Below are 10,943 nucleotides of genomic sequence, written 5' to 3' on the forward strand. Positions count from 1 at the left end.
TAATGCTTGTTTTCAGTAATAGAAGGAATAGAAAGAACAGATACTTGTGTGAAAATATGATGAGTAGAAGTCAGAAGTAGGATGTAAAATAAGTAATGGAGTAAAGTATAGATACCTAAAAAGTGTACTTAAGTACAGTATTTGTACTTTATTACTTGACACCTCTGCTGGTAATGCTTAAAAACTCTTCCATCCTTTTGCTGTATATATCCGCCTTTTCCTTGCAGGGTGGTTGGTTTCTTCAAAGGGCAATTTAGAGAGACTAAAAGCCATATGGGAGAACGCTGAGGTAGGGCTGAAACAATTAATCAGATTAATCGTGATCAATTGATTATTGAAATGATTGTCAACTAATAATCGATTAATCATTAAATGGAGTATAGAGACTCTGAAACATACTATTAGCTGCAACCCACTTAAGGCAGCAATTATACCAAAATTGTAAACATCTTACATTTAAGATAAAAAAAAAAACAAGATTTTGTCAACATGCTTTATCCAGAACTCCTCAAGTGGAAAAAGTTTTCACCTGGTTTAATTTAGTAAAAAGACATCTTTAAGGAACCTTTGGCTATCCGATTGCTAATTGAAAAAAATGATCGAAAGATTAACCGATTTGCAAACTAATCATTAGTTTCAGCCCTACGATGAGGTACAAAGAGAGGAGCCCTGCATAAACACACCATCATATGCAGAAATACCACAACATTTGAACCCAGGAAATCCATGCTGTGATCCAATACCCGCTGCAAACTGCTCCAGCATAAAGGCCAATCAAATAAGAGTTCTCATTTTGTTTTGTTTTTGCACCCCTGTACATTACCTTTACATATTGCTCAACTCTACATGATAACATCAAAAAGCCCCAATTAACTACCTTTCAGGGAGTACTATATTTTGAAACAGCTCTTCTGCAACTATTATACCAAACAAAAACTAAAAATGGGAAGAGTATTCCTATAGACCTTTGAAGCTAAGTTATAAAGTAATGAATTAAGTAGCGCGGCCCCTTTATTAGATGTTAAATAACCCACTAGTGTAAACGGAAGTTGAACCACTGCCAAGCCTCTGAGGTCTCTGCAGGGCAACATAAGGCTGTGTTATGTTGTGTAGTAATCCCATAATGAGATAAGGCTGGTAACATGGGAACATTTAGAGAGAAGAAGGCGACATTTTGAACTCTAATCGTGTTAATTTAACATACATTTACTGCACAAGTTGTTTTGTGTGAAATGCTTTATAAAAGCATGCATCTAGCTCTTTAATTAGTGCAGGGTAACATTTGTTAAGCACGGTGAGGGGAAACTGCTGCTTAAACTTGATACGGAACCAAAAAAGGAACTTTGTTGTTTCTAGCAAGGTAAGTAAATATGTAGCTAGCTGCACCAATTAACCAACAATATAGATACACTTATAAGGAACTATCTACAGTACAGCCCGCCTGATTTATGTTACTATTTTGTTGCTTTTCTTTTTTAACAATCCTCACCTTTTCTCTTTTATCCCAGCTGTACTGCTTCGGCGGCTCCTCGGCGTTGTTGCCAAGGGGAACCGCGTTACCTCCACTTTCGACAGTCGTTGTCGTCGGCGAGTGGTTCTCCTTTTCCGCCGACTTTCTTTTGGATTTTTTCGAGAAGAAGCACCCCATTTTGGCTTTTACAGAAGCGACCAAACAGCACGGTCACGTCAGCCCGAAAAAAAACCCTCGACAAATTATAAGGCGCGACCGACAACACCACAGTTGACAGGGTTTTTTTTTCTTCCCCGTTTTCAGCTTCCCGTTTCGCAGCTTCGTTTTCTATCCAATAGAACACCTGGTGTTGGTTGCATCAGCCAATCGTTGCCCTGGATAGAATGACGCACATACGCAAAAGAGTGAAGCGTTCACGTAAAAGATGTACAAGCTTGATTTCCGCTGCAATAACGTTCCAAAACGCGCATTTGTCAATTTATGTATATAAAATGAACACTCTACTAAATAAAATAGACCTACAATCAAAGTAAGCTAAACAAATCCAGCCTTTATGTCGTGTCCAAAAATGTTTTTCATTAACAAAATAAGAACGGTTTTCCAGATTAGCTATAGAGCTTTTTGTACTTTGACGTTTTGTAAAATCCAATTTCAAACCACATTTTATGTGTCAAAATATTTACCTTCAAACACTGGAAAAGTAAATAAATGGAATTAAACATGAATCATTAGTTAGTAAACAGGAGATATACGTTTTACTGACTACCATAAACGCATCACCAGTTCCAAGCCAGACACTCCCCTTTGGGTCCCAAATAAAAAAACACTAAATAAAAACGACAAGTGGAACAGACACTGAATGTTGATATAATGTACCAGTAGTTAAAATACTGTATTAATTATTGATTTTCGTCTTTAGTCTTATGCACACAATAAACCGGTTCTAATCTGAATGTTTCGAAACGGAATTTAAATGTAACCATGCACAACAAACCTCAAATAGCAGTTAACCATCTAACCAACCACGCATTAGATTAGCGTCCTACTTTTACCGCTAGGCTTCGCTAATAATAGGTAATCCTCATCACACCTTGCTTCCCCCTATCTTTTTGGTACTTCCCTTCTTCTTACTGAGCTCATACCCAACCACAAACAATGACATTTGACAGATTAACACAAAATAGGCCATAATTCCCCAAACCTTTCTGCTTATAAAAGAAAATGTGAGAATAACTATTGTTAAAGGAAAATATTTATCTGACAGTGAGTCGGTAAAAGACCAGCTGATTCAGTTTTCAGCTTTTACTCCCATGATCATTACTCAGACTTCCTGTATTCCTGATAGCATATTTTAAAGGTTAGTGATCAGTAACACATATATATTTCCAATATGTGGTGACATACTTGTTTGTTCTTTTTTTTTTAATTAATAGCCTACAATAACCATTTGTGTTTAGAGCAGCAGCTCATGTGGCATTGCAATTCAATAAAAACATGAAAATAGAAACCAGTCAATTGGATTGACCTGGAACTCTGTTCTTAAACATGCTCTGTATTCACCAAGGACATTTTGACTAACAGGCTAAAGTACTTTGCAAAAAAAAAAAAAAAAAAGGTGTGGCTTTCTTTTTTTTCTCACATTGCAACCACAGTGTATTCTATTTTGGTAATAGTAATATACCAAAAAGACGTTATTTACTGAGAAATGTGAGTCAATCTCACCACTCTGTATTTAAACCTCTCTCCCCTGTGCTGATCTGAAGTAGAGACTTTCAGCCATTCTTCTTTGCAAAATGGGGCAAGTTCAGAAAGCATGTGAACAAAAATTTTCAAATTTGATTATCTGGACTTAAAAACCTCATAAATATATATGCCTATGATTTGTGTTTTTCAAATAAAACTTGTCTGTATCACTTTCTTTCCTCTTAATTGTTAACCCTTTATAGGAAAAGTTACGATTTTTGATCACTTGCATACTCCTTACAAATGGAGCCCCCCCCCCATCCCTCAGTGAGGTCTAGAAGCACAATATCTATATCCAGCCATTCAGCAAAGATACTGCTACATGAGCCCTTGAATGATATATTACCTACTGTAAATTAAGTTGAAAAAAGTTAACAAGTAAAGAAAAAAGGTAAAAAGCTAATTGAAAAGTTAAAAAGGTAATAAGCCTGGTTAACAATTATATTTAGGTTTATAAACTAAAAAATATAATGGCCAGTATCAGCATTAATGCCTCTAAGGTTATGTTGTAGCAAATAAAATGTGTTTCTTTCACTCTCGGAGTGCTTTTCATTAATTTCTTATAGAAGCACTTTTGTTATTTTTCTTAATATATTCGGGGAAGTTGGTGTTTCTTGTTATTACACTGAAATTATTTTTTGGCATCAAAATATCCAGATTTTTTTTATGTTACAAAGGTAATAATATCTAGTCCTGATTCCAATAACACTATTGGCTTGAAATTTCGAATTTAAAAGTACCTATAAAGAGTTAAGAACCACTTTGTCCTGGTCTATAATCAAAATCTCAAACAGTGTAAAAGCAAAACTATGCAAGGAGTTGAAAAAAAAACCCAAACTGATTTAACATATTTTTCTTTATGACCACTAGGGTTCAGTGCAACAAAGGAAGGAAAGCTGCAACACTGACAGGAGCCCAGCAGCCTCTCAGCCTACCTCTGACACAACCGCCTAAAGCGCAGCTATGTTAAGATCACTTTTTGATGCAGGATCAGTGCATCCTAAAAGATCAGTGGTTGCATAAGAAAGGATCCAAATGACATCACTATAGCAAGGCTTCTACTGCACATGCACAACCTTAGATTTGTTTTCCCCTATTGTTGACTAGGTCCTTTCCAGAGTCTTTCTGATTTGGAGATATTATCACAAGTGGATTAAATACGTAAGGTTGCACCTGACATGAATAAAAACAAAAAAACATCAGGTTTTAACATTTCATACATCATATTCCCTGAAAGCATTGAGATGGTTCCTTTACACATGGAGGTACGTGATGCATGTCCTATTCTTCACACAAAGGCTTTATTCTTGGAGTTTAAACTAATCTGGGAACTTTATGTCTAATGTTTATGATTGGGTTTATGAGGCTGTTTAGAAATTTTCCTAATCAAGCATTTGATGTTGTTGGATAAGATGACTTGGGTCTAATTCTCCCAAAATGTGCTTTATCACTTTGGATCTCAAACTTTATCTCCTATGAAGGATTAATTTTACCCAGATACCATTAATTAGCACATATAGATGTCCCCTGCAGAGACTGGTGTATTAAATAACTAAAAGACAATCATTATAAACTTAAAGCAGCCCGGTTTTTGAATCATATATTTTTTCATAAATAAGACATTTTTGGGGCCAAAAATATAGGTCTAATATCTATATTTTTCAAACTCGAAATCAGCTTTATTACCTTTTCAAGGGCAGCAATGGGAAAAGAGCAACATTGTCTCAGTGAACAGTCTTTCTGCTTTTTCATTTTTGTGAGAAACTTGTTTGACTTTGACTGAGGATTTTTTGGCATCTTCTTTGAAGCAGCTGCTCCAATCAGGCTCTTCAGGTTCTGTCTCTTTCTATTTTGATTTCAGTCCTTGCAGAAGGAAGTATCACTAAGATATAAGGTAGAAATTGGAAGGAGCAGCTCCAAAGATTTCTCTCCCAGGCTAGAAAGTCCCATTAGACAAACACAGAAATATCCTGCTTGTACCATTATCAGTCCAGTCGTTGTAAAATTAGACTTTATTTGCTAATGTTTAAAAAAAAAAGATCTCAATTAAATAATTTCATAGTGCTTATGCATGAAGGTTATTTATCAACAATAGCCTAAGTCCCCTCTGGAGTGCCTTCAAAGGCTATAAGCAAAACTACTTACCCCATCTGAGAACCATATTGGGTTGAAGTTAAGTTTCTCCAAACTTAATTTGTTATTCAACATCTTTATGAACTTTTCATTGTGGCAGTTGGAATTTTACTCCTAAAACTAACAGTTGGGAACATGAAGTTGTCCAAAATGTCTTTGTAAGCAGCAGTTTAAAGGATTCTCTCCCCTGAAACGTAGAATAGAAAGCCCACCACTGAAGAACATTCCATTATAATCCCTTCACTTAACTTTACCTTTTATAGAGAGCAGTCAGGTTAGTAATGCTCTTCTTGTAACGGCCGCATCCAAATTCAATAAAACCCAGACATTGAAAGATACATCCTGAAACTTTGACGTTATTTTTATTTGATCAGTTTACCGGTAATGTGGTTGTATGCACATGGAGAGCATTTTACCTATATTCTACTGTGTTGATTTATTGACAAAAAAACCTAAAACAAATACAGTATAGGCCAAATTCAGTCCAATTACCATCCTCCTGAACTAGGGGTGCACTTGTCAAAAATGCTCAGTAAAGCAGCCCGCTGACTGGACTTACTGCTCAGATGTTCATGAACCAGTCCCAGTAAATACAAATCCTCTCCTTTTTTTTTTTTAAACTTTGTTTATTTAACATTTTGAACATAAGACAGACATTGTTGGGGCAAATTCAAAGTGTCAATACAATCTCAATATCACAGTTCTGTCAATCCCCGATCCACCCTGACCGCCCACCCCACCCAGAGGCCAAAAAATAAATAAATAAACAAATAAACAAATGGAAAAAAAGTATAAATAAATAAAAAGTATAAAGAGAAAAACAGACCAAAAAGGGTAGACATGAATGTAAATGTAGATAGATAAGTAGACATCATGTTAGACATTCAAGTATCCTCAGGGTCATGAAGATTCAAAGAGTCAAAATATCTAAGAAAAGGGTCCCATGTAGCCTGAAATAACTTAATGGAGCCTCTAAGAGAAAACCTCAATTTCTCTACTTTGAGGTTGTAAAGCACCTCTCGAATCCAGCGGCCATGCGAAGGGGGTTGAGAATCTTTCCAGTTAAGTAAGATCAACCTACGAGCTCAAAGCGTGGTAAATGCTATAGCCCGCTTCATTCCTTTAGGCAAGTTAGAAGTAAGGGGGATGTCAAAGATTGCAGACATTGGATTGGAGACAACCAGAGAACCATATGCTTCAGACAGTGATTTAAAAAGAGGTTCATTGGTTCCTACTGAATGTTTCAACCTTTACTTAAAACTGCAAAAGTATAGCTGGATCACTTTCAATGTGTGCCATTAGCTACTGATCTTTCAGGCAGAGGGTTTAATTAACTTTTCACTGGAAAGGGTGAGCTAAAGGAAAAGAATCAAAACAAAATGTAGCCCCAAAACTGTGGTAGAATTTATTAAGAAATAAAAAAATCAACAACAACATTAAAATGGTTATTTTGTTTGTTAATTTAAATTCATTGATAGCAGCAATAAGGCTCTTTGCACAGGAAATCATCGACAGGTGGGAGTACAAGCGCTAGCAGTTATGTCAGCTGCGCCCCAAGAATATGTTCCACTTTGAAGGAAATAAAGAAATATCAGTAAAATTGTATTTTATCCTTTTTGAAAGCATCTGGACAACAATTAAGCAACTTCAGATTCAAACCTCAAATGCCTAGACTGCACAAACCTGATATGGACTATATTGCTCTGAGATATATATATATATATATATATATATATATATATATATGTGTGTGTCTGTATCTATATATTTTGTTTAAAAATTAGTTTTTGCTTATTGTGACTCTACACGATGAACTATGTTATGATTATGAATAAGCCCTAAATAGAAACATGTCATATTTAGTCTGAAAATATAGTTCGAAGGTCATATAAAAAGTTTGAATTCATGAAGAATTTCTAAAAATATTTGTGTTTTTAAAAAATCGACTAACAAACATCTCCTCTCAGCACTTTTAAATGTTTGACACAGCATCAGATCTACAAGGTGAAGCTTATCCGGGGCAATAGTTTAAGCAAATTTCTCCACCAAATGCTTCCATTTCCAACTGAAATCAAATCAGTGTCCACTTTTGAAAACGACCATCAATCCAGACCTTGCTTGATATTTATTGGTCACGCATACACTATGAATTATGGCAACAACGAGGGCTTTGGCTTTTCAAAATAAAAATGAAAAGTTTAACATTTAAAAACTAGAATAAGTTATGATTTATATTCCTTCTGGTCTAAAATTGTTTCTTATGAGCTCATGTGAATATGGATATATGAAAATCATTTTAATATTTCTCTTTTTTTTTGGTTACTATTTTACATGGCTAATTTAATGCACCTTATTTTGGAATGCCCATTTATTTTAACTAAAAACATTTTTCCAGTTACTCATTTCACATCAGGGTAAAAGTACAAGACTCTTAGACATGTCTCACAAAATATAATCAAGATCTGAGGTAGAATTTCAAAATCAAAGCACCTCAAAATGTGTAAAATTGGTTACTTTTAGCTAAATTGCTGTCAATATTGCTAATAAATAAATAAAACAACAACAACAAAAAAACAAAAACAAATTTGATTTCAGTTTAGGGAAAACGTAGAACAACCTTAGATAGTCCTCACAATATATTATCAAAATCTGATGCCAAATTACAAAATTAAAACCTCTCAAAATGTGTAAACTGGCCACTACCTACGTTGCTGTCAACACTGCCAAGAAACTCTGTGCTTCCAATTACTAATTTTAGTTCAGAGTGACAGCAGGGCATCCCTGGATGCTTCTCACCAAATATGATCAAGATCTGATGTGGAAAATTAAAGCCCCTCACACAGGTGGGGGGCTAGGTGTGGCCATGGCCAGCCTTAGCCAATCATTTGCCACCCCTGTGGCCACCCCTACCATTTCTTCCCTCTAATACAGACGGCGGCAGCAGTAATACTCCTAAGTGGAATGTTTAATCCATTAATTTAGATATAAGAACATGTAAATACAAATTTTATGCAGAACAATTGTTTATAAAAGTATGTTAGTAATGACAATGAATAAGATTTTCACACCAGAACTCAAACCTGAAAGAATTTTGTCCACTACACCTTTAATTCAGACAGCATGGATGTTAAGATATTTGCAAACATTTGTTAGCAAAGGCTGTAGGAAAGTATATTTAGTGTTTATTTAGAAAATATAGTTCTGCTGGTTAATTTTCCAGTTGGAACAGTGTAAATTGGCCCTGAGGTTCTGGCACCTATCCCCTTTCTGCCACCCCTCAGTGTACATTGGTTATTGCCTGGCAACCCTTATTATAGTGTTCTGGCTAAGCCTCTGCTCTCACAATATGTAAAATTGGTCCCTTTTATCTTAGTTGCTATTATAGCTCAGAAAATCTGTTTTCATGTCAGGGTGAAAGTAGAACACCCTTAGATAAGCTGAAGTGAAATCAGTAACTGGAAACAGATTTTCTGAACAATACTGACAGCAATTTAGAAAAAAAAAAAAAAAAACAACAACAACACGAGGCTTTGATTTTGAAATTCCTCATCAGATCTTGCAGATATTTAGTTAGAAGCATCTAAGGGTGTTGTACTTTCACTCTGAAGTGAAATCAGTAACTGGAAATAAAACAATTAAAAAAAAAACTTAGGTAAATACATGGGCATTCTTAAGTTAACCATGAAAAACACTTAATAAAAAGAAATAGCAAATTCTCATATACCCATTATTTTGAACCAGAGGGAACGAACCAATGTTCTTGGTTTTATTTTGAAAAGCCCGAACCAGCTTTACTACCGTATTTCATAGTGTGTGCGTGACCGCTAAAAAGCCCATAAGAGCTGGCTGTTTCCGAAGAGGAGGTTGTTATGAACTGAACCAATAAATAAGGAGTATTTGAACCCCCCCTCCCATCTGACCGGATCATCCCAACAGGATATCTGCTTCAACTTCTCGTTTGTGCAGCAACGGTTAAAATTTCCTGTTTTCAAGAGGAGTGACCTCCGAATTGCACAATCATCAAAATCTCAGAGCAGTGACTCAGTAGCTTTGCAGATTGCTGGCTGGATGACTTTATGTGCAGGTGGTCTGTTCTTCACATAGAGGACCCCCCCTCCGTGCGCTGTTGTTCCTTTAAAAGGTTGAACTCCTGCTCGGCGTCTCCTCTGCGCTCAGCTGTGCGCGCGCTCTTCTCCCAGCTGTGACATGGCAAACGGGCTGCGTGCGCTCTCAGCGGTGTCATCCTAAAAACATGGAGGCTCTCCGGGACGCAGCCTGTGCGGCTCGGGGCTCGATGATGATGATGATGCTGGTTTGGATCCTCCTGAACGCGGCGGCAGGACTCAGCGCGGAGGAGCGCGGAATGGTGGAAGAACTTGGAACGGAGAAGGAGGCGGAGGAAAGTCACCGACAGGACAGCGTCAATCTGCTGACATTCATTTCGCTGCTGACTCTCACCATTCTCACCATTTGGCTCTTCAAGCACAGGCGGGTTCGCTTCCTTCACGAAACCGGGCTGGCAATGATTTACGGTGAGGCTGCTGAAAATGGCACGCACACAATCACTGGCTCTCCTCAGCTCCACAAGCCTCCCACAGGCTGTGCATGATTCAGTCTCCCTGATGAGGAGATGTAAGGGCATCAGAGGTCTGAGCGAACATGCACACGCACTTAACTAGTCTGTAATTGGTTCTCCTTGTACTAATTTCTAGAAGATGCTCTCAGCTGCTCAGTCAGCCACAGCACTGCTGCACAGCCATAATTCAATGCACTTAATGCATGCTGTATCACCAGGATTGAATTTAAGATATGAGCTCAGGGCTAGAGTTGCTATTACTCTGCCTGCACAGGTTTCTACAGACATGCAAATGAAAATGGGTCAAATGCCAGGTATGCATGCATCAAGTAACTTTGTTTCGCTTTGCGCCTTGTCTGCATGACCATGGGTTTTCAGAAACAATCTTTGTATCTGAGTAAATACTTATGTTTCTTGACATTTTAACATTTTTGAAAGGTCTTCATGATGACAGGCCTGAAATGTAGCAAAGTAACATCAGGGAAATGCATATTCATACAAAAAGGAAAACTGTGAGAAACATGCAGCTTGAAGCTTGTGGTCAAGACCACATGAATGGGTCATGACCTCACTTTTAAAAACTAGATGAATAGGTGATAGGATGTCTTACACTTATTCCCCTTCATTTATAAAACACTGATATTATTTTTGGGCCCTGCAAACCTTTGTATCAAAGATGATAGTGTTATGAATTGGATCATAGATTCAAGGCACCTTAATGTTTGATATAAGGTTTATTCATCAGCCGATATTTCCCTATATTATCCACATTTTATTTTCTATGTTCTACAAATCCAAGATAACCATTAAACGATTGCAACATAGAAATAATGTAAGTAAATTATAATTTAGCAGATCAAAAATATTATATGCATTTCACACTAGGAATGGGCAAAGAGAAGTTTACGTTAATTTCAGTTTATTTTTACAGTATAGCACCAAATCACAGCACATGTCATCTCAAGCTACTTTACAGAGACAATTCAGTCAGATTGGTTTAAAGTTTTCTATCTAAAGAAA

The 10,943-nt window shown here is 36.7% G+C and overlaps 2 protein-coding genes across 3 annotated transcripts in view; one reads left to right on the forward strand and one right to left on the reverse strand.

Annotated features, from left to right (window-relative positions):
• Positions 1–1,780, reverse strand: part of rp2 (retinitis pigmentosa 2 (X-linked recessive)) — a 13,637-nt gene extending 11,857 nt beyond the window's left edge. Inside the window, exon 1 of the mRNA XM_015391475.1 lies at positions 1,490–1,780. Coding sequence (XP_015246961.1) covers positions 1,490–1,648 — 159 coding nt within the window. The 5' untranslated portion in view covers positions 1,649–1,780. The remainder of the gene's footprint in view (positions 1–1,489) is intronic.
• A 7,419-nt stretch (positions 1,781–9,199) lies between these two features.
• Positions 9,200–10,943, forward strand: part of slc9a7 (solute carrier family 9, subfamily A (NHE7, cation proton antiporter 7), member 7) — a 45,330-nt gene continuing 43,586 nt past the window's right edge. The window contains exon 1 of one of the 2 annotated variants that reach the window (XM_015391505.1): positions 9,200–9,879. In XM_015391505.1, the coding sequence (XP_015246991.1) occupies positions 9,600–9,879 (280 nt within the window). In that variant the 5' untranslated portion in view covers positions 9,200–9,599. The remainder of the gene's footprint in view (positions 9,880–10,943) is intronic. The other variant, XM_015391506.1, reaches the window with a different exon arrangement.

This window comes from Cyprinodon variegatus, unplaced genomic scaffold (assembly GCF_000732505.1).
Source record: "Cyprinodon variegatus isolate N-32 unplaced genomic scaffold, C_variegatus-1.0 Scaffold544, whole genome shotgun sequence".
Taxonomy (NCBI): domain Eukaryota; kingdom Metazoa; phylum Chordata; class Actinopteri; order Cyprinodontiformes; family Cyprinodontidae; genus Cyprinodon; species Cyprinodon variegatus.